The sequence below is a fragment of the Nannobrachium achirus genome (assembly GCF_963921795.1).
Source record: "Nannobrachium achirus genome assembly, chromosome: 7".
NCBI lineage: Eukaryota > Metazoa > Chordata > Actinopteri > Myctophiformes > Myctophidae > Nannobrachium > Nannobrachium achirus.
The window spans coordinates 53935103-53960102 of record NC_137816.1 but is presented as its reverse complement, the minus strand read 5'-3'; the positions used below and the strand labels follow the sequence as shown (position 1 = coordinate 53960102).

The window sequence follows — 25000 nt, the reverse complement described above, 5'->3', positions numbered from 1 at the left end:
AGGAGAATTCTGTCTATTTGTCCTACGAAAAGAGGTAAGGACCTGTTTTAAATCTACCGTATGGATGGATTTCTGTAAACAAGACATAACCATAATTATTAGTTAACATCTACCAACGAATGCTGTTGTGTTTTTAAACCAACATAAAATACAATACAGAATGTTTAAAAACTGTTAAAACTTTAAATAGCATCGACACGTTGTGAGCTTGTTTGAACGATTTAAGAAGTTTAGGGATAAGTGGTAAGGCATGGACGAAAATAGGGCCCCTTGTCTCCTACCCGAGGAAAGGACCTTGAAGCAGGTGCTGAGGTTATACTGTAGTTAGGTCTCTAGCGATCTTTCCTGCTTTCTTCACTGTCCTCTGGTCGTAGAGATGCTGAAGGGCAGAGCACTGCACCCCACAGAGCTTAGACCCCCAAGGTGGTTACCCTCCGCAGCTTAGCCTTGCAGGGACTCCCGTACTAAGCCAGGAAATTCAGTTTAATAATGAATAATATATTCACTCTGCATGATTGAAAGCTAGTGTTTAAGATGATTAGTCTTCAGACCGGATAATCCAATCGGATGTGAGAAAATATCTCAATTCGAAAAATGCTACTCGCCTTTTTTCTTTCTTTTTTTTTACAGACTAGAAAATCATTTTAATTGGAATTTTGTTACTTATCTTTTATGTAATGTTGTAACTCTACCACTAGATGTCATCACACACTGAATCTCTCAGTGTCCAAGCTGAGTGGTAATTAATGCTGCCATCCAGAATTTACTTAACAAATAAAAGGTCATTTTACCACTCTGTATGGCAGGGGTTCTCAACCTGTGGGTCGGGACCCCCAGGGGGGTCCCCAAATTATTTTGGGGGGGTCCCCAGATGATTAACTTAATGTGTAAGTGTAACATTGTTTTCTCACTCAACAGTAAATAAACCAACATAAAGTTTAAGTGTATAGGGGGTATCTGCACATTTCTAAAGTGACAATTTAAGGACTTTTTAATACCTCTAAAATGACAAATTAAACATTGGCCAAATTGTCAAATATTAGAGGCAGAAATTGTGCGTTGCGAGGCGTTGTGAGCATGTAGATCTGCTATTTTCACAATAGAACTGAGTTATACAAAATGTAATGCCCCAACTCTTAGTGCTCGTAGGGTGTGGGGGTCCCCAGTTAAAATATGATTATTTTGGGGGTCCCGGCCTGAAAAAGTTGAGGACCACTGCTGTATGGTACCTGGTTGTTGGGTAGGACACCTACTGGTCGACAAGGTGTAGTGCCTGAAGCACATAATGTTTCCCCTGGTCAAGTGAGAGCTAGATTAAGAAATGTGGTCTCTCATGCAGGAGTGTCATTTAATACACATGCTCAGTAGATTCTCAACATCAGAAATTCAATTAATTTGATTCGATTTGTCAGAGTTAAATTAATAATAATAATTCTACTGTATATAACTGAAAAAAGAAAAGAAAAGAGAGGAAAAAAGGTATAGCATAGTTCCATGTACTTCATTGTCTTCGGCCCTCTGCAGGGCGGAGGGTTTGGCGGGGGAGATCAAGGACCTGCAGGGACACCTGGCCGACCACAACATGGTAAACAACCCTGCACACTGACATCACCTCTATGAGTGACATTAGGGCTGTCACAATTATTACATAATCGTCTAATCAGGATTATTTGACATTATCGCAATTATTTTGTCATAATCGTCATAATCGTGAATGTTGAAAAATGTCTGAAATAGTGGAAATAGCAGATCTACAAGCTCACAACGCGTCGCATCGCGTTGTGAGCTTGTAGATCGGCTATTTCCAGTATCAAAGTTATTTTTTAAGTAGTAAGTTGTCAAATATGTCAGTAATTTCTTTGTATATTTAGTAGGGCTGGGATGCGATTAAAAGTTTTAATCTAATTAATTATAGGCTCTGTGATTAATTAATCGCATTTTAATCGCACATCGATATTTGACCTGAGAAGCAAGTAAAATACATTTTGTTGTACGAGTGAATCAACGAGTGAGTTTTTTAAATCTAAATTTTGCATCCACTGGGCCAAGCAAAGCGCTCTGATCGGCTACTTCTCCCTTTGTGTTTGTTGTCTCTTCTTGGTTGATGCATCGCTATGATCAGTATGCCCGAAACTGAAGGTTCTGTGGTGCAAAAACTAAGTGCGATTAAAATGCGTTAATTTTTTTAATCGCGTTAATTTTCTGTAATTAATTAATCGCAATTAATCAGTTAAAGTCCCAGCCTTAATATTTAGGTTATGTGTCATATCTACCATGTACAACTTCAAAGCCTAAAAGCCAAACAGAAATGTAATTATCAACGACAAAAACACGATTAAATCGTTAATCGCCAATTATTTGAGTGACAATTAATTGTCATGTAAAATGTCATATCGTGACAGCCCTGAGTGACATCCATTGTTATGGTCCCCATGAGGCATCTGTGAGCTACTTCATTCACACAGGCCAGGAACCTGTTTGCACTAGGAATGGGACCATATGAACATTTCATGTCACGTTTATTATGAAAAAAAAAAAAAAAAAGAATCCATTATACATTATCCTTTTTTTTTGGTTGTATCTACTAGCTGGTGGACATGTTGAACACCAACACTGACATGGAGGATGTGCTGAAGGAATTCAACATGGTGAGTACAAGCGTTCACACTCAGAAGACTAATTAATACAATGTACAAATGAATGAGTTCTGCTCATTGCAAAATAGGACGGGTTCATTCTTTCATTTTGAAGTTCATTCATTATTTCACAAAATAATTCAAAGTGATGTTCTCTCCATATCATTATGTTTGCGCAGCTGAAAGCCCAGAATGACAGAGAGGCAGGGAGCATAGATGTCATCTTCACAGAGAGACGAGAGTAAGTACCCATGGCTTTTCTTTGGACGGTGTTGTATTGCTTGGGCATCTTGGGGTTCCACTGCTAAGAAATACACTACAACAGGGGTCTTCAACGTTTTCAGGCCAAGGACCCCTTAGTTGAGAGAGAGATGAAGCAGGGACCCCCACAACCTGTTCATAGATTCCATATAGTCTCATTGTTTGACAGCACAATCGTCAGTGTATTTTGGATTCATGTCAATTTGTGTTTAACCACTTGAACCGTCAATACTTAATAAACTTTACCTTTCACTCTGTACTTAGTCTGCTCTCTCCCCCCTCTACACCAAACATCTTTGCCAAAAATAGCTGATCTACAAGTTCACAACGCCTTGCACTGCGAGGCGTTGTGAGCTTGTAGATCTGCTATTTTTGGCTAAAGTTCTCAGAATATGGACACTAGGGTTCAAGTGGTTAAGTAAAAAAAGGAGAAAAAAAATTCTATCCCTCAAAAGATTTGGAGGACCCCCTGTAGTAACTCTGAGGACCCCCTAGGGGTCCCGGACCCCCTGTTGAAGACCCATGCACTACAATATCCAAAATGCAAATTCAACTCTGAAAGTGTAATAACAGACCCCTAAGCGCTGTCTGTAAAGCAACAAAACACTAAACATGTATTTGACAGCTCTTCAAAGGATTAATTGAGATGATGATTGATTCTGTGCTGTATTGATTACACTAATCTTTTAAGAGTTCATATCAATTCAGTCTGAAGCTTTGAGGAATGAATTAGCTACAAATACACACAAATCATAGGTTATCATACACCGGAACAGCGTTATGTGTTTGAATGTGTTACAGTTCATTGACATTCATAGCAAACAATCTCTTGATTTGTACACAGACAAAAATAGCAACAAACCCATTTTGTCAGATTTGCAGTGAATAGCAGATAAGCGTCTTCTTTTCTGTAGCCTGTCATTATGCATGATGTTAGATGTTGCTGTCCAACGGTACAGTACAGTTCCATTAAATAATGGACCTAGGGACATTATTTAATACACAAAGTGCAATGAATAAAGTCCATTAAAACTCCCAACGTAAGCTGTCCCAGGCAAAAGACAATTTAAAGTTCTGACTGGATTCCAGGGCTCTAAATACAAAGTTTTTCCACTGCTGCTCCAGAATAATTCTGACGTACTGTATGATTGCAAGCTTGATATTGTGAGAAAATCTGTCTGAGTGAAAAGTCATCAAAAATCTTTATTATTAGTTTGGCAAGTTCTCTGGTGTAATTTCAAGACCTGAACGTGGAACAGGGGCGTTGTTCTCCAGGCAGTTACCCTCCTCCCCTCTGAAATGGACTCATGCCCTGTGTGTACCATCATCATGGCAGTAGGTTGGCCCATTTGATTAGAGACGCTTTGTTTTTTATGGCATGGCTCTGCAGCGTGCAAGCTGCCTGGAAGCGGCTTTGTCCGTATGTTCTGTTTTTTTCCATGATTTATCTTGCAAATCGCTGGATCTACACGGAGAGGGCAATTCTTTCAACATAAGATGCTGCATTCAAGTTCAAGAGAGTTTGGACAAGGCAATTCTATTGAATGCTTCCTCCAGGAACATGGCATCTAAAGAGGGAATTTGCATTTCTTTCACCATTGTAAAAACTGCATTCATGGTCTGGAGAGGGCACCTTTTACAGACGGGTAAAAGGGCAGGGGCTCAAGCCCCCTTTGATGTCCATGTGTGCACATGCCTGGTGTGTATATATATATTCTTTATGGAAATGAAAGGTGCCTGAACCTCTAGTTCATCATACTGTAGATACATTAAAGAGGTGGTGCCATAGTTTTGTACTTTTTCTCTTTTGTATGTGTCTATGGAGTTAACATTACTCTAATAGACCCCCAGGTGTGGTTATAATATGCAAATAAGTCTTCCCTGTGTATCTTTGGTTTCTTCCTGAAAGCTGAAAGCCTCGGAGTCAAAAGTCCCAATTGAAATACCGGTACACTGCTTTAATGACATCATAAAATCATCCCCACCCCTTTTTTACCACACCACAACATTGTGGGTGTCTCTAACTTCAGCTGGGTCACCACCCACATGCAAACCAGGTATACTTAATTAACAGGTGGGTGTGGCCACATAAAAACATAATTCTAACACCTTCTGTACACTTTGTCTTTTTTTTTTTTTTTAAGATTTGTTTTTGGGCTTTTTGCCTTTATTGATAGGACAGTGGACTGACAGGAAATGGGGAGAGAGATGGGGAATGACATGCGGCAAATGTCGTCCGGGTCGGGAATCGAACCGGCGATGCCGCGGCAACCATGCCTATGCGGCGGTGCCCATGTGGTATGTGCCTTGATCAGTAGGCCACCGGACGCCCCTGTACACTTTGTCTTTGAACAAAAATCTTCCTCCAAGTATAATCATAATACTCGATGATCATGTTGTAGAGGGAAAACAATCACGGCACCCTGTCTTTATAGATGACTGGCGCGATACGGTGGCGACACAAAGTCCGTGATCCACATGAGTCATGCCGTTATCAGACCTCTCCGTGTTTGAAGTGCATTTAGTTTGGCTCAGAATGACTTCTGTCTTCCTCAAGGATATAGCTGTATTCCTGCATTCTGTAAACAAACATAATGATGTAACCTCATTGGTAACATCAATCCTCTAACCCTTTTTTTTCCTGCAAAGAACCAACCCACCCCTTCAACCCATGTCATTTCATCTTGCTTTGTCAGCAGCTGTTTGGTAGTCTGTTGAGACTGAGACTCTTTTGTTTCACCAAGCCACGAAGATTCCAAGTTGTGGCTTTGATGCGTTGGCCCGAGGCCAAGTGTTTTGAAGACTCAAAAGAGTCTTTGTCTTGTGTTTTGAGACGACCCAACAAACACTGTGCAAAATGCCTGAGTCACAGGAGCCGCCAGGCGGACGGTGGACCCAGCTTGCTGGCCGGTTCGGCCAAGGTTAGGAGAAGCAGATATTAATTTACGTGCACATAAGGCTGGCTGCGCAGGTCAGCAGCTACAGTACATGACGTGTTCAGATTACACAGTTAAGGCCTGTGTCTGTGAGGTTGGAGTCACAGTCAGTAACTGCAACTTAACTGCAAGAACTGCTGCTCTGATGCTCGTGATGTTAATCAAATGTCAAGATTATGGAAAGTATGCAGGGGAAAAAAGTATTGACTGTAAACCAAATTCAAACCCACAATGTTATATGACTTAACCCACTGAGCTACCTTGTCAAATCCTCTCTAAATTTAGAGTAAGTAAGTAAGTCTTGCAGAGCCATGAGGCCCATAGGGCAGAAGCCTATTTTCTGTTTCTGTAGCGTGAGGCAGCTTGATGTACAAGCACACACCCTGGACATGACGCTAGTATGTCTCTGGGACTTACCCCAGAGTCTTTGGTATGACCCGGCCGGGGGTCGAACCCCGACCTCCCAGTCTCAGGGCGGACACTCTAACCACCAGGCCACTAAGCTTTATTTAGAGTGGACAGATCACCGCTGATCACCAGGGTCTCTTCTCTTGAACACACCCAATCTTGTTCGTCTAGACACTTCAAATTCAGATTCAAACCGCTAGACTCTGCAGTGGTGGGCAGGTAATTACCCCCTGGTACTACCCCTGTGCCACCTGAGGGCCCTCCAGATGCTGGTAGATTTTACATTACGTTTAAAAAGGCTGGGTTATCTACTGTGCCAGATGCTTTGACAGGAACTCGACCATCATTCAGAAGTCTTACTCTCAAACCTATATCCTGGCAATATAGTTAAAGTGGCTGCCCGTGAAGTTTTGAATCGGAAAGATTAGGATATCATTTACACCAGTGGTTCTCAAAGTGGATATCAGGGACTCTCTAGGTTCCTTTATGGGGGTCTAATTTGACCCTTCCATGTCTACCTTTGAAAGTGTGCAAATGGAATTTGTACACTGTCAAAGGAGGGACCTTCAAATTTCAAAGTTTGAGAACCACTGATTTACACAACAGCTCTAACTAAATCTACAATCATTTCCCACCTTGTGATAATGATTATAATCTTAGTGTTTTGGGCTTATTTGATTCTATAGCTGGGACAAAGATGAAGAAGTTTCTCCTCACTGTGTCAGTCCATCCTTTTTCATCAGTCAGTCATACAGAACACTTCTTAGAAAAAAATAAATACGATGCTGTTGTAAGAATCTATAAACATCCTCCCTCTAAACCTTTGTGTCTTTTCTTTGGGTCGTCGGCTCATCACGGTATGTCCTCCTCAGCCGTGGCTGTGCTGCTGTACTTCCCGTTCCCGCCTCCAGCTCTGTAGTTGGCCGTGTCGATGTAGCGGTCCTCGATGTACCTGTAGGAGCCAAAATGTATATTCTGTTTGTTGATCTTGTATTTTTGTATTGTTTTGTTTTTCCCACACTCTATTTTGATGTCCCTTCTAATTGATTGAGTAGTGGCTGCTGTGCGTCTACCAGTGGTGTAAAGTAACTAAGTACATTTACTTATGTACTGTACTTAAGTACACTTTTGAGTTATTTGTAGTTTACTTGAGTATTTCCAATTTCCAATACTTTTACTTCTACTCCACTTCATCTTCGATCCAAATATGGTACTTTTACTCCACTACATTTATTTGAAAACTTTAGTTACTAGTTACTTTGTAGATTGATTATTATTACAAAACATACGTTAACCACTTAAGCCCTGTATACATTTCGGCCATTTGAAAATAGCCGATCTACAAGCTCACAATGTGTCGCAATACGCATTGTGAGCTTGTAGATCTGCTATTTTCAAATATTTACTTACCTGTACATTTGAAACTTGTGAAATGGGACATTTTGCATAATGAGTACTTTCTACTTTTGGTACTTGAAGTACATTTTGATACCAATACTTTTGTACTTTTACTTATACCGGACTCCTACTTGTAACAGAGTACATCTACTTTGCAGTATTGATACTTTTACTTAAGTAAAGAATGTAAGGTACTTTTTACATCACTGGCGTCCGCTAATCAGGGTTGGGTTTAGGTCGGGTGTGTGTCTGGGCCCAGGCATTCAGGGAGAACAACGGGGGTGAGCTAGGCTCCATATTTTCTGTTGACCGTTTTGCCTTCGTTTGAATTTACTTTATACGCCTTTTGATTTCAGTTTATCTCTCAGTAAATTTTTTACCCTCGTTATTTTGACTCAATAAACCACCTTAACCGCAAGAAGCTCGCTGGTTTCGTTTGGACGACGAGTCACAGTTACAGCCAACGCTCTACTTTTAAATGGTTTGATAGAACAGTGGCTCTCAACCTGTGGGTCGGAACCCCCAGGGGGGGTCCCCAAATTATTTTGGGGGTTCCCCAGATGATTAACTTAATGTGCAACATTGTTTTCTCACTCAACAGTAAACAAACCAACATACAGTTTAAGTGTAAAGAAGGTATCTGAACATTTCTAAAGTGACAATTTAAGGACTTTTTAATATCTCTAAAATGACAAATTAACTCACTGAACGCCATAAACGTCTTATACGTCTTTGGACCTCGGTGCCATAAACGTCTTTTACGTCTTTTTAATTAATCAAAAGTTTTTTAATTTTTTCATAATTGTAATTTCAAAAAAATCGCTCTAGAAGTTGGCCATATGCCTCCGTGACCTGAGCGATACGGCCGATTTGACTGTAGCACCAGTGTAACACAGTCCGGCGGAAAATCGGTATAGCCGAAGATTGGTTCCGGCCGTTTAAATGTTATCTAAAACGTTCGTTTATACACTTTCCCGTGCATCCCTGACGAACTATAAGTACTCAAAAAACGCAGAAAATTCTCAGGATTCCAGCGGTGCCATCCATTCTTCTCTACCTATCCTTGATCGCGATCGCCAGGGTTCCGAAGTGTGTAGCATGCTAGCTAAAAGGCCTGGCCAAAATGTAAACAACAGGCCCAAACCAAAAAAAAGATGGACGTCTTCTTCCTTCTTCTGTTAGTTGATCAGATAGTAGGAGACCACCCTCTGGTGGTTTTCAAATGGTATTGCACTCCAGATTGCACACAGGGCCCATCACAGCACACACATATGATGATGATCAAGACATCTTACACATGTTCTATTGAAGCCCAAATCTAATGATAGGATATATATATATAAATATACATGTTTTCCTTTGTAAGAGGGGTAGTGTGGCTTTCGATAGAAGCATAGATTTATATATGTAATTTAAGTACAAAATATGATTTTGGCCCCCATAAAAAGGCAAAATTAAGCAAAATGGCTGGCACCAGTTTTGTAGATTTTGAATAAAGGGTGGCATTCACTGAGTTAAACATTGGCCAAATTGTCAAATATTAGAGGCAGAAATTGTGAAAATGGCTGATCTACATGCTCACAAGTCATGAGCATGTAGATCGTCTATTTTCACAATAGAAATGTGTAGTACAAAATGTAATGCCACAACTCTTAGTGCTCGTCAGGGTAGGGGGGGGGGGGGTCCCCAGTTAAAATATGATTATTTTGGGGGGTCGCGGCCGGAAAAAGTTGAGAACCACTGTGATAGAAGAAGTAGTGTCTACAGTACCCGTCCTCGTCCTCCTGGTCGTCCCCGTGCTGACTGCTGACCTCCAGCTCGTAGGCGGAGGCCTCGGTCTGCTGCGTGTCCAGGCTATAGTTGGAGTAGCGTCCGCCCGCCGTGGTGAAGATGTGCGGCGGCTCGTCGTCCTCCCTCAGCCGCTGGTGGCGGTAGTTGAAGAGCAGCTTGTACCAGGACGGAGACTTGACGGCGCAGACGATGACGGTGGAGATGCAGAAGGCGATGGCCAGGACGCCCACCAGCAGCTTCCAGGTGTTGCCCAGAACCGGGCCGCCGCCGCCACCACCGGGGCTGCTGTTGTCGTCAGAGCCGCCTACTGGAGCTTGGTGTAGAGGAGGGGAAGAGAGAGAGAGAGAGAGAGAGAGAGAGAGGTTGTAAGAGTTGAAAAGAACCCACTTTTAGACCGGTGGTTCTCAACCTTTTCAGGTCGCGACCCCAAAATAATCATATTTTAACTGGGGGACCCCCCACCCTACGAGCACTAAGAGTTGAGGCATTACATTTTGTATAATACGTTTCTATTGTGAAAATAGCAGATCTACATGCTCACAACGCCTCACAAGTGCTATTTTCAAAATTTCTGCCTCTAATATTTGACAAAATGTTTAATTGCGACCGTAGGTCGCATTTACTACCAAAACCTCCACGGGCTGTCTGTCTGTCAGTGAGTGAGTCCGTCACACTTTTGCCCTGCTCATATCTCCACAACCGTTGCCCCCATCCATGCCAAATTTTGCACACACACTCCTTGACTGCCAAACTACAACCTCAAAGGACCCCCGGAGCCCCAGGGACCCCCAGGTCCCTGAGGGACCCCCAGATGTAAAAAATGACCAAATGTGCTCACACGTCACACGTCACACTTTTTCCCTGCTTATATCTCCGCACCCGTTGACCCGATCCATGCCAGATTTTACACACACACTCCTTGCCTGCCAAACTACAACCTCCAAGGACCCCCGGAGCCCCAGGGACCCCCAGGTCCCTGGGGGACCCCCAGATGTAAAAAATGACCAAATGTGCAAAAATGACCAAATGACCACCCCAACGGGGCTGCTCACGGGGAATTCCCGGGGACCACCGACTCCTGGTGCTCCAGAACGGATGCAAAAGTGGTGGCGCCCCCAGTGGAGGACCCCCTCCACTGCAGCTCACATAAAATGCCATAACTCGGGCTAGGAGCGTCCGGGAGAGCCAGGGCCGGTACCTATTCGTCCGCCAAGGCAACGCGGAGACCCCACCCCTCATTTCTCACATGGCCCTCTTCTAGCGCCACCATGAGGCCGATTCTTGCAAAACACATTTTTGGACACTGCTCCTACAGATTTTGCCCTAAAATCACGCACATCGGTACACAGTATGTCTACACATTGCTCTTTGTGTATACATGTGACCTACGGTCGCTTATCTCCCGATTAGGGAGTCTTACTGGTTTGTAATTTTAGAGGTATTAAAAACTCCTTAACCCATTCAGGCCGGGTACACATTTTAGTGTATGGGAGGGGCTTACAGTACATGTACAGTATGTAGCAGCATATTTGTTTTTGTAGGCTAATTTCTGATTTAGGCCTAACTATAGGTTAGGCCTTTTATCCAAAGCGCTTTACAGAGATTGTGCATTACATTCACCCATTCACGCACACATTCATACACCGGTGGCGGAGGAAACCATGTGCAGATACCCTCTACTCACTTAAACTTTATGTTGGTTTGTTTACTGTTGAGTGAGAAAACAATGTTGCACATTAATCATCTGGGGACCTCCCAAAATAATTTGTTGGTTCTTAACCCACAGGTTAAGAACCACTGGTTTATATTACAATAGATATATTATTTTACATTACTATGCATTTGATGTATTACCGTATATTTCCAAATTCCGGGGGCAAATAGCCGCCGGGCACCAAATACCCACGGGGGGTCTGACACAGTTTTGCGCATGATCATCGACCGCCATTCAAGTGGACACAAATAAGTACCGTATTGTGGTTTAATTTAGTTTGGATCAGTAATTTTGGAAATAACAAAGTGCTTACATTTTAGACTGCAACTCATTGTTTGTATTAATTTGCAGCAGTGTGAGCTCACTAGTCACTATAGCCATAGCCATGGCTTCTCTCTCAGTCAGAAATAGCAGCCAAGGGGCACGGTTAGCGCTTCGCCTCACAGCTAGAAGGTCCTGGGTTCGATTCCTGCTGGGGGATGCTGTGGGTGCTGGGGGCGTGTTCCTCCCTCCGCGTCATCAGCGCCCACACCCTAGGTGGGGTTGGCGATAGGGCCTTTCTGTGTGGAGTTTGCATGTTCTCCCCGTGTCCCCTAGGGTTGATACCCTCACAAAAACATGCAGTAATCCTGGTCTCAATAATGCCTCCCCCTGGCCAGCCGGGGCGCCTGATGGAGGGGAAAGGAACTGGTTGGAATAACATGTTCCTTCCACGTGCTACGTCCATCCCAGGGAAATCCCCCCTTTCAGGTGAAAAAAACAACTTGGACTACCCATGCATTGAAGGAAGCATGAGGTTTGTCTGTTGTCTCCCCAGGCGTGGCAGAGGGGGAGCAGGCATAGGCAATTGGCACTGGGTGAAAAATGGGTTACAAAATCGTGGGATAAAAATTATATATAAAAGAATAAAAAATAAACAGCAGCCAATACTCTGGCGTGACCAATCACATGCTTTGAGTGCGCTCTGTCATGGTTACGTTGGTTCACTGCAATAAATTCCTATTGTGTTTTTATTAGAAGAAATACGTTGTTGATTACCAACAGTTTAGTCAGCACTAGCCAGAGGCCAAGTGACCTGCCCTTGTGACTTGGAATGAAGTAGTATGGAGGACTTGTGATGAGAAATATCACTGGTTTAAAATCCATTAAAAGACCGGGAACTAATCTGGTCCACGTAACCACTTTAACCTTTTTTTTAAATATTTTTTTTGCTTTAAAAAAATAGCAGATATACAAGCTCATAGCGCTGCACTCGGTGCCGCGCTAGGAGCTCGTAGATCTGCTGAAACGGGTCTTATGTGAAAACAAAATCCCTCTACCCGTCCTACCTTTGTTAGAACCTGAAGTGCTGGTGCTGTGGGTCATCATCACTACTGTGGCTGAAGGTGTGGTGGGCTGGTTTGGTGAGGTGGGTTGAGCTGTACTTGTTGCGGGGGTGGTTGGTAGTGGTAGTGGAGTCGCTGTAGTTGTGGAGGGTAGTGTTGGAGTTAGTGTTGACGTTTGCAGTGGCACTAGTGGTACAGGTTCTGGGTTACAGTCACCTGAAGTCTCTAGAATGGTGTGGTTGACCCTGTCCTTTGGGGAAGCACACAGTGCACCAGCTGTAGGTAAGACAGACAGACAGACAGACAGACAGACAGACAGACAGACAGACAGACAGACAGACAGACAGACAGACAGACTTTTTTGTAATTCCTCTAAAATGAGATACATATCAAGAAGGAACATTGTGGTGTAGGGCAGGGGTTTTCAAACTTTTTTGACTCGGGGCACCCCTGTAAATAACCTTTTCATCCACGGCACCCCTGAATTACACTGTTAATTTTTAGAATCTTACATCCTATCGGGGAAATATACATTTCCATCAGAACTGACTGAAAATAACGTTATACTTGACGTTTAACCACTTGAAACCCAGCATCCCTATTCTGGGGGGAAGGTTCACCAAAAACTGCCGATCTACAAGCTCACAACACGTCACGTTGTGACGCGTTGTGAGCTTGTAGATCTGCTATTTTTGGTGAAGAGACTTGTCGTAGATGGAAAAAGAACTCAAGTACAAGGCAAATCAGGTCTGTTTTACATAGCATAGTGAAGTGATATTGATGTAGTGACATTGATGAATTCCAAATATTATCAAATTATCTCACGGCACCCCTGGACTGGCATCACGGCACCCCAGGGTGCTTCGTCACCCACTTTGAAATAAAAAACCCAACAGGCTGAAGGGATTTTTATTTCTTGATAACGACCGCTGAGCCAGACGTTATCCTGCTTATTACACGGCTACTCAATAAAATAAATAATTTGACTCGAAACTAAAAACAAAAAACAACGTACAAGTATTTCCTTCCTTGCATACAGTAGTGAAAGTATTCCACAAGTGTTGCACTTGGCGTCCCCCCAGCGCAACACGTCGCCTTGGAAAAAAAGCAAGTGTTGGTCAAATAGAATCCATTTTCTGTTACTGCAACCGCAACGTCTGTTTATCGCTTAAACAGACGTTGTTTATCGCTCTTAAACATTCTTGAGCGCAACGTTTAAGTTGTAAATTCAGGCTGTCGGGATTTTTTTTTCGCGATAACGTCCGCTGAGACAGACGTTATCCCTTACATAACACCGTTATCCCTTACATAACACACCGCTGACTTCAGCGATTGACCAATCAGAATCAAGCATTCAACCAAGCCATGTAATAATGGCTTAAAATGGATATTGGTGGGTGCTCATGTTGTGACGTTGTCTGTGGTATACATTCATCACACAGGCCAGCAAGAACAGTCATTGACAAGTCAAGCCTTCCTCAAACATATACTGTATTTCAACCTTCATAACCACAGAGTGCACTGGGGGAACAAAGATTTATCTGAAATTGTTCAATAGTAAAACAATAAAATAAAAGAAAACATAGTATCCTACGATTCCTACCTAGATTGACTTGTAAGGTAATGAGTGTGTTGAGGAGTTGCAGTGGTTGACAGGAACAGTTCCATGTGTTGTCCTGTAGGTCCACTGACCTCAGCCGCTTCACATCCGCAAAGGTTCTGTTGTCCAGAACCTGCAGACTATTAGCTCTCAGACTCAGCACCTCAGAGAAACACAACCACATTAATCAGCTCACAGGACAAGAAACAACTTCAGTGTGTTACAGGTATAGACATGGGTTGGTGGCCAATGCCAAAATTGATCTGTCACTGTCTCGATTTTTTCCAGTCAGCCTGATTATTAGTATTATTATTTTTTATTTTTTACAGCTTACTTACACAGGAGACAACGTTAGTTTGTTTAGTTCAATACATATATTAGTGTTTGGTGATTTTATGTTTGTTGTAGTTCCACAGCGAAGATCATTGACTTTGCTTCCATTGGTTGGTCAGCTGGTTCTCAATGGTTCTCAACCTTCTCAGGCCGCGACCCCCAAAATAATCATATTTTAACTGGGGACCCCCCATCCTGACGAGCACTAAGAGTTACATTTTGTATAACACGGTTCTATTGTGAAAATAGCAGATCTACATGCTCAAAACGCCTTGCGTTGTGAGTATGTAGATCTGCTATTTTCTCATTTGGCCAATGTTTAATTTGACATTTTAGAGGTATAAGTCCTAACATTGCCACTTTAGAAATGTGTAGATACCCTCTTTACACTTAAACTTTATGTTGGTTTGTTAAAAAAAAAAAATTTGGGGACGCCCCTGGGGGTCCTGACCCACAGATTGAGAACCACTGAGCTACCAGTCAGCTACCTGTCATATTATCAGAGTGGTTATCAGTTATCACTGTCTCGGGTCACTGCCCCCACCCAGGGCAAATATAAAGGCTGAGTATGTGAACAGTTGTTTTACTAGTCAGCTGTTCAGAATGAAATAAGGTCCAAATAATGGTTAGTTGGACAGACCTGTAGAATTGGAAAACATGCTAGCCACAGCCAAGAGGTGCTATTTGCCTCATACAGTACAGCAGTGATTCTGAAACGTTTTAATTTGAAGAATCTCCCGTCTGATATTATACTTTAGGCGCATTAGACCCCCAGATGATTTCTATCTCTGAGACCCCAATCTACACTGTAAAATCCTCAGTGTTAATCTACAGTGACTCTCGGGACATCCACACCAACCACTAGAACTAGAACCAGGGACGTGCAGAGAATGTTACTGTAGAGAGGCAGGGGCTAAAATGTATAAAAGGGCCTTTAGGTGGAAATATTGAAAAAAGCAGACCTCCAAGCTCACAACGCGTCGCGTTGTGGAGGTCGGCTATGGAGGTCGGCTATTTTTGATGTGTGATACCACACTGAACTAAGCATAATCAAGTCAATACTGGAGATGAGGCTTAACGGCATGGATTTCGGGTATGTCATGGAAAGGAGGCATTTGCATTTCTTTCACCATAGTAAAAAGTTAAAACTGCTTTCATGGTCTGGAGAGGGCACTTTTTACAGACTGATAAAAGGGCAGGGGTTCAAGCCTCCTTTGATGTCTATGTGTGCACGTGCCTGACTAGAACAATATCGTTGCTGTGGTTATAGTTGTGGTGTGAACTCTTACATCCACTTGAGTTAGAACGATTTTTAAAACAATATACTGTATATACACTATTTGTGCTTGGTGTGGAAGGCCATTAAGTTCCTAACTATCAATCATTTAGCTGGAACCACCTCATGGAGCCCTGGGGGTCCCAGCCAGTACCCCACGTTGAGATCCACTGTGTTACGTTACAGTATTGGCAACGGTATTAGTGGTGTTCGTGGGCCATTGCAGAAATAGATTTTATCAACTTTACAGTAAGCCAAACAGAAGAAATCTTGTCTGTTATGCCCATTTGCAACACTTTCTATCTAAAATGCATAAATTATGCAATATAAGAGTTTTTATAAGCCTTCACAATGCCTTATCTTATCATAAGTCATAAACAAGTGTAACTATAATACTTAAGGTCAAGTATTATCAGCATCGAGAAGCTTTCTGTAATCATAATGGATGGAAAGAATGGTTATGGTGTGCCAGGTACAGTAGGTATACTGTAACTTTTTTTAAACTTTTAAACTTTATAATATACAAATAACTAATAACGTGCTAAACCTTAGACTCTTAAACTTCTTTGCCTTTTTTTACTATTTTGAAAAAACATTTTTAAATAGTTCAAAAAGCTGATCTACAAGCTCACAACGTGTCAATGTAGATCGGCTATTTGAAGTATTTTAAAATGTTTTTCAAAAAAAAAAAAAAAAAAAGGCAAAGAAGTTTATGGGTTTAGGGTTTAGCATGGATGAAGATAGAGCCCATACTGTTTTTACAGTCAATATGTTGCAGTGTATAATTTGTTTATGAATAAACAACTACATTGCTGCAAATACCTGCAGGTTGACAAGGCCCCTGAAAACCTCTGTGGGTAGAGACGTTATGAGGTTGTGGGAGAGGTCCAGTTCTGTCAGGTTATCAAGGCCAGAGAATGCATCAGGAGCCACCCTAACAGAACAATACAGTATAGGGTTAATGTATAGTGTTTGTTTAATCCATTTAGACCTGGAAAGAAAGTCTTCTAGATCCTAACAGTTTTCTGAAAAACCCATGTTTCTCTGTCAGTGGTTCTCAAACTTTTTCATGTCAACTCGACCCCTAGAGTTATATGTATGTATTTGACCACAGACCCCCATCTGATAATATTTAGTTCCAGGGACCAAGAGAAAGAAGGATTTGCGTTACAAATGTCTGCTGTAAAAATACATATACATTCAAAGATTTGCAAACATTTTCAAGATTTTTCAAAAGTAGCAGATCTACAAGCTCGCAGCGCGCTGTGAGCTTGTAGATCTGCTATTTTTTTTCTAGAGAAACAGTAACTAAGTCCAAACCATGCTACTATACTGCCTAAATACCTTCTGTATGATGACTTGTTACCTGCCAAAGTGTCTGTTAGAGGAAGTGTATTTCAAAATAGGGTCTAGGGGGGTCCCTGGAACAAAACATTTTGAGATGGGGGTCGGTGGTCAAATACATAGTATATTTTTGGGGGTTCTTGACATTAAAAGGTTTGAGCACTATAGTCGGGGGTGTTAGAGAGATGACATGGTAATGTCGCGCTAATCAGTCTAAAAGTGCCCTGGTAGCCCAGGGCATGCTCTAATGATTTAGCTAGGGTGCCCGAGTCTGCGACATTCGGGGTCGCCACAGCGGCCAAATCAAGTTGGGCTCCCATCGACTTTCAATACAAGAGGAAAATACCCAGATTTTTTTTTCTTTTCTGGGTATTTAAGTAGGATCTGAGGGGTCTAACTAGGGGTTTGTCATGATGCTGAATCCATTGCAAGCATTTGTTTTGCATAAAAAACATTCCTTGGGCTAGAAATGGCCTCAGAAAACGATGCATATATGGGTGAGCATTCATGTTAGTCGGAGGCCTTAGGGTTTTTTTTCTCGTGCTAATCAAATTTTGCACAGATGTAGCCCAGGGCATGCTCTAATGATTTAGCTAGGGCGCCCGAGTCGGCGACCTTCGGGGTCGCCACAGCTCCAGAAAACACCCACAAAACCCTGAAAAGTGATGACTCATCACTTTTCATCACTAAACCATCGTTTTCTGGGACCCAGAATGTCGCCGATTCGGGCGACCTTGTAGTATCCATACAATCGATTATTTGCATTGCAAAACGATTTGATACTGATTATTTACACTGTAAAACTATATGATACGATACAAAGCCAATTTTGCTGTTTGCATATCGATATAGTAGATCGTTGCACATTAAAATAGATTGTTTATTCAGTTACTATATTGTTACACCCCTAGTTGATATGTGTCAGTAAGGGGTGAAAAGCCTTACCTGCTGATGTTGTTGCTGGAAAGGTTGAGTACTTTGAGCTTTGGCAGCACAGAGAAGAGTTTCCCAGGCACCGTTCTAATGAGGTTGTTCTCCAAATACAGCTCTACCAAGCTGCTGTAGTTGGCCAGAGCCCAGTAGTCCGCTGCTGACAACTCAATGGAGTTGTCCTTCAGGACCATTCTAGTGACGTTATGTCCATAATTGGTGGTGGGGATGCTATGTAGGTTCTTGTTCGTCAAGTTCACTGTCTGTTGTCAAGTCAGAGAAAAGTTTTAGACATTAATTTAATCGCATTTGTCATTGTCAGTGAAATTTTTGCCTGTGCAATTCAAGTTTGCTCGTTCAAAAGATATGGAGGTCTCAGGTCTGTAGTATATGTTTACAGCATAACTAGCACCTGCCTGTGTGCATTTGTTTGTCCTTTCTGTTAATGGTTGTCTGGTAAAACTAGGTTTCCATTACTTAATATGGTTATTTTTTTAATGTTTAAAAAAAGCTCTATATGTTAGCTTTAAACAAAATATTAAAAAAAAAAGTCAATGCATAACTTATTTCATAAGGAAGCTGGTTATTTCTGTAGACTCACATATTCAGACTGAAACAGCATTGAAACCAACAATCTAACAACTACAGGCTGTTGTGAAAACCTCTGGTAAAGTCAGTCATGCTGAAATATAGCTAAAATGCTAAGCCTCTACTCACCACCAGTTGATCCTCCAATGTGGCTCCTTCGGAATGTCCCACAAAGTCCATGGCCACCACCGACAGCAGCCACAGCAGTAGTCCTGACCTGTTCGATGCCATGTTCTGGGACCTTTTTTAAACAAACAACAAAAATGGTGGTAACCAGCTCCTGTCCCTCGCTAAGTAATTGTGCTAGAGGTGGCGTTTAAGATCCCCTGCACACCTCAGCTCTGCTGACCTGGGATAAACCCCCCCACCAGAAGGATTTCTAGTTTATGTCGCCGTCTGCCTGTCTTAACGGCGGTCTGCGACGTGTCTCCTCTACTCTTGTGCGTCTTTGTCTTCCTACAGTCTCATGAAGAATAAATTAACACCACAGGGACTCCATTGAAACGACACATTAGCGTTGCTGGCACTTCCAGTACAGTAGCAGTGTCCTCTCTCCTTTCACCTACTGCAGCAGAACTGAGGCAAATCACAGGCCTCATCACAGTCTGATGACGAAGACAGTCTGGTGACACTGTGAGTATGTGATGCCAGGGGTTTATCTGAGTGACTCTCTGACTGTGTGGAGTCCTCTGTTCAAAGGAGCTGTCAGATGTTTTCCCCGCCCGGGGGCTGCATGTTCTGTTACGAAAACTGCAAAAAAACAATAAAGAAAAGCCAACTTGTGGAACCAAGCCCCCGTGTTGAGCCTTTGGGTCATCTTTGGGCCATGTTAAGTGTTAATTTAACTACACCACGAGAGTGTGAAAATAATTTAACACTCTGTATTTCACAGTGTACGAGAGGGCCAAACAAAGAGGGCCATTGTCTACCGAAGCAAATGCTTTTGCTTCAGTTTATCTGTCACAGAATGTGATGTTTGCAACCATGGCAGAAGACCTCTTTATTTATCTTTTGGATCTTGTTGAACGCAAACTGAGAAATCTTTTCCGAGAGTGGCTGAGGGAGCAACAGCAAGACAGACAAGTTGCATAACAACCTTTTAGCTATTACCACCTTTCACAAGCTTTTTACGCCACATTGTTCTCACACATGAACACATAAAAGAGACAAGATTATTTGACCTTTTCTCTCTCTCTCTGTGTCTAGCAATTCTCTACAATACTTATCAATTATATTGGCAACAGAATATATTTGTTGCACACAGGGATTTGTGGCCTTGACCCTCGCTCACCGCTGTCAGTGGTTCCAGATAACAGTCAAATTAAAACGTGACCGTAGGATCGTGAGACTAGATTTGGTGTCTAGACTAGATCTCTCAACTGCAATGCTACTTCCTGCTGTACACTGGAGCCAAATAGAAATTGCACTATAGGCTTCATTTGAGTAGCAGTCTCGGTAAGGCCTCATGTCAGTAATGCTTTTTTTAGTTCGGAAATAACTACAAAATAAATGGGATTCAGATGCATTGGCTTAACCCATTAAGGAAATATTTGATGCTTTAGCTATTAAAAAATATCAGATATATAAGCTTGCAGTGCAGCGCTGTGAGCTTGTATGGCTGCTATGTTTTAATTGCGACCGAAGGTCGCAGTTTACCATGAGAAGCGTCACAACCCATAGACCGTAAAAATGTGTCAGTGTCATCATGATGTCATCATGCTCTGATGTCACTGTGATGTCAGGGGAACCACGCTACCAGAATGGGTTTGCAGCTCTGACATCACGCTCTGGCTTCACTGTGATGTCACACTAACAGAATCCCTTTTATGCCCATATATGGAGATCCCTGATGTCCACATCACTGGAGGCGTCTTACTAGTAGTTAAAGCATAAACGAATGGTCAAAGTAATAATGCATACACTGTGTGATCCTGTCTATTAGGGATCAAACCTTTATTCTCATGGATGGATTTATGCTAGGCAGCTTTTTCAAGTTTGCCTTGCTTTCATTTTTCTTCACATTCCATATCTGGGAGCTGCCTTGTACAATCCCATTCATACAAAGGATAACAAGAACAGAAGGATATGGAGTGCCCTGGTGGCTCCACTAGTTACAAAGCAAGATCTGGATTGTTCATTTTAACACTGTGTAAAAATTGTCCCGTTGTGGGTAAATACGTTTTCAGAGTTTAACCCATTAAGAACCGGGAACGCTTCACGTAACCACTTTAACAATTCTTTTTTATACTTTGGCTATTCAAAAATAGAAGATCTACAAGCTCATAGCGCGGCACTGAGTGCAGCGCTATGAGGTTGTAGATCTGCTATATTTTTTAAACTTGAAAATATATGTGTGCAAATCTTTGAATATCAATTTTTTTAAAGCGAACATTTTTTACTCAAATCTTTGCTGGAACAAAATATTTTGAGATGGGAGTCCGTGGTCAAATACATATCATTCTAGGAGGTCCTTGACATTAAAAACTTTGAGCACCACAGATAAAGAAACATATCGTCATTGTCGGGTGGAAATCTCGTATCTCCAAGTTTCAAATTTGTATGTTTTTTCGCAAAGTAAAGCTGTGCTTCATCAGACAAGGCTGTTTCACAAAAGTAGTGAAAACAGCAGATCTACAAGCACACAACGCCTCGCGGTGCGAGGCGTTGTGTGCTTGTAGATCGGCTGTTTTCACTAGTTTAAATCATTTTTAAAATGATAAATACAAAACGAACGGTTTTGGACATACAAGGTTTCCACCCGACAACGACAATATGTTTTTCAGAAAACCTTCAGAAGATTTTTTATTTTTCTTAATTTTCGTAAAGGGTTAACACCCTGGATTGTTTCTCACAACGTTCAGCATATTCTCTTTCCATTCGTGTTTCTCTCCCTTCATGATCCTATCTGAATGAAGCATAAATGTCCTTAAAAACAAATACTCACAAATCTCACTAGAAGTTTGCCCTGTAGCACACATTCCTTCAATCACCCAGGTTATGCTGGGTTGGTGCTAATTGCATCACGTGACTTAGAGGAATAAGGGACCGGTTACTGTCAATCTAGGTCAAGTTCGGAAATAGCCCAAGAGTCTTTCATCAGCCACTCATCTTATCTTTATTGGCTAGGGAAAGGCACCAATGTAATGTAAATTGAATTACATCTTAAATACGTCATGAAATGAAAAACACGTTTTCTTTTTCTCTCACACTTTTAGAGCATATCCGTGGTCACAATGGAGATGTAATTAACATATTATTTTAGACAAATTGTTTGTTTTTTTGTGTCTTTTTAAGGGCTGTTCGAGGTAACTAATTTAATCACAATTAACTCACCGTTATGTTAATTGTGATTAATTATTTTAATCGCAATTAATCACATATTCATATAAATGGTAAATGGTAAATGGTGCATTTATATAGCGCTTTTAATCCAAAGCGCTTTACATAGATTGTGCATTACATTCACCCATTCACACACACATTCATACACCGGTGGCGGAGGAAGCCATGCAAGGCACCAACCTACTCACCGGAGGCAATTAGGGGTTCAGAGTCTTGCCCAAGGACCCTTCGACATTAACTCAGGGGGAGCCCGGATTCGAACTGGGAACCCTTCGGGATTTATACCCTTCGTGCTCTAATACCAGTTTCTCTACCCCTGAGCTATGCCGCCCTATATTATAGCCATTTGGCCTACCCGTAGTTTACGACCTACCCGTAGTTTACGACACTGTTTCCCAACATTACTATCTCAACAATTGTTTGGGGGAGGTCTCCAGATGACTAGCTTAATGTGCAATATTGTTTTCTCACTCAACAGTAAACTAACCAACATACAGTATACAGATGACTTATTTGCGATGTAATTGAGCGATTAACTAGCTAAATCAAGTGATTAATTGCAATTACAATATTTAATCGTTGGACAGCACTACTATTTTTATCTCAAAATCCCTAAAAGTACAATCTTAATTACTTCCTGTCAAACAAAAACATAATGTGTGATTACATCAGCATTACCTTGATGGCTTGATCCCTTCATGATTTCATTCACCTGTGTGATTCCTTCCTATACAGTGGCTTATGTTCCTCCACACTTGGCTGTTCCTCCTTATGGAGACACTAGGAAATTTAAGGGGCGCGTTTTTACTACGGCGACGTGAGGCGGGACTACGGCTGTAATGACGTAATCGCCGTAGCGGTCAAAAGCAACCGTTAAGCAACCAGCCGTTGGCGACGGGGTCCCACCCCTTTCGCTGAACGCTCTGGTTCCCATGGCAACGCTACCACGCAGCAGGCGTTGTAGCCGCTACGTGGAAAGGTAGACTCTGCCGTAGTAGAGACGGCCGCGACTGCGCCAGGTTGATCTATCGAGCGCTTTTCATTTCCGGTTGCCGTTGTCATCTGCCGTTGCAGTGCAAAGCTTAAATAGCCTACTGTTGGGCTGCTACTGTTGTGAATCTAATTCAAGATGACGGCCAGACAGTGCATTACAGAAACGTTCCCAGTTTAGATTTAAACCGTAAACTCCAATAACAATATATAACGTTTTACATTATATAGACCGAGGGAACGACTGTGATTGGCTGAGACACAACCAGGCTCCGTTTGACTAGAATCACAATAAGAGTCGCAAAAAGCCATTTCATGATGTCTTTAAGTGCTTTGGTCGTGGGTAGACTTATGCTTAAAGATGGCATCAGTTCAAAAATAATTAGCACTTGAAATACTGAACAATATTTTTAACTTGAGTTTCCCCCAATATCAGAGCATGTGAGCGGAGTGGAGCGGGAACGGAAGCCGCTCCGCGCTCCAGAGGGCTCTCGTCCCGCTCGCTCGTCGCTCTGGTTGGCCACCGCGCCGCTCCGCTCCCCGCCGCTCCGTCGCTCACCTTGTCATCAATCAGAGTCAGCAGCCAAAATAAAAAAAGTATTTTGCTACCATATGCGAAACACTTTCTCATTTGCTTTGCCACAACAAGTGTTCCCAACACAAATGCCTGTGGTAACGACGTGAGCCTCGGCTTGATGGAAACCTGCCTTCACTGTTACAAAAGACGCCATCTAATCTAAGGCATTGTATTTTTTAATAAGACGGGCAATATTACATCCAGTTGGTTATTGATTAATCACCACAACCGAGAGAGGGAGGCGACTCGTGGCGTGTGTTTTTCATTCAGCCAAATCAGTCTCACTTGATTTTCAAATCGTATCCGTTGACTGGCTGCTGGTAACTTAACTGGCACAAGGTAGGTAGGCTTAGGCAATTTATTATAAACATAGCCTACGTGTGTGGATGATATAAATTTAGATACATTTGACTTGAGTGAAATCGTGATAGGGAATTCTCTGTCTGTTCTCCTCTCCGTCTCCGCGGTGCCGACATGGCTTCACTGCCTAGTACTGCACGGCTCTGTTTTGTTGGAAACATGCGGCGCGCGGCCCCAATAGGGTCGGCTTGGAGCGGAGCGGAGGAACGGAGCGGAGGAAAATCCTCGCTCCAAAGCCGCTCAGACCCATTTGAAAAGTCGCTCGCTCACGTCAAAAACGGCCCGCTCACATGCTCTGCCCAATATAGATTTAAATAAAACCCTTTGATTGTATTTTTCTTTGACATACATGCATACTTGTAAGGATACAATAACACACATGTGTGTTTAGTGGCCTGGGCCCTGTGGTTTTGAGGCCTCTACTTATTTTTGGCTGCTTGTAGCATCAGTGAACTAGGAATTATTGAATTATTACATTTTGAATAATCAATGAATCCCAGCTTACAATGAGTTAAAATACCTAGGATGAACAAGTTAGTGTTTAGATAGACCTCTGGTCTCAGTGGATGGCACTTTTGTCATAATAGCTTTACTAGCTTTAATAATAGCTGAAAAATTACACCATTGATTCCTAAGTGAGAAGATGAATCCACTTTCCGTGATCAGCATTTTATTGATGCATGAGTAGGGCTGTCACAATTTTGACAATTTACATGACGATTAAATGTCACTCAAATAATTGCGATTAACGATTTAATTGTGTTTTTGTCGTTGACAATTACATTTCTGTTTGGCTTATAGGCTTTGAAGTTGCACATGGTAGATATGACACATAACCTAAATATACAAAGAAATTATGACATTTTTGACAACTTTTACTTAAAAAAGAATTGATAGTGGAAATAGCCGATCTACAAGCTCACAACTGAACTTGTAGATCTGCTATTTCCACTATTTTTGACTTTTTTTAATAAATATATGATCATTTTTGAACATGGAAACGATTATGAAAGATAATCGCGATTATGTCAAATAATTGTGATTAGACGATTATGTAATAATTGTGACAGCCCTATGCTAGAGTAACATGTACAGTAGGATATACAGTATGGTCACACATTGCACTGAGAACATCTTATAATGTAATAACAAATGATGATGATCTTAGTTTTAGAATTCGATTTCCCAGTT

At 42.0% G+C, this 25000-nt stretch overlaps 1 protein-coding gene across 1 annotated transcript in view; it reads left to right on the top strand.

The window, feature by feature from the left end:
* Positions 1-25000, top strand: part of ift74 (intraflagellar transport 74) — a gene marked incomplete at its 5' end in the record, with an annotated part of 44628 nt that overhangs the window by 3440 nt on the left and 16188 nt on the right. The window contains 4 exons of the mRNA XM_080730321.1: positions 1-34; positions 1525-1585; positions 2589-2648; positions 2816-2877. The exon at positions 1-34 is cut by the window's left edge and continues 65 nt beyond it. Coding sequence (XP_080586447.1) covers positions 1-34; positions 1525-1585; positions 2589-2648; positions 2816-2877 — 217 coding nt within the window. The remainder of the gene's footprint in view (positions 35-1524; positions 1586-2588; positions 2649-2815; positions 2878-25000) is intronic.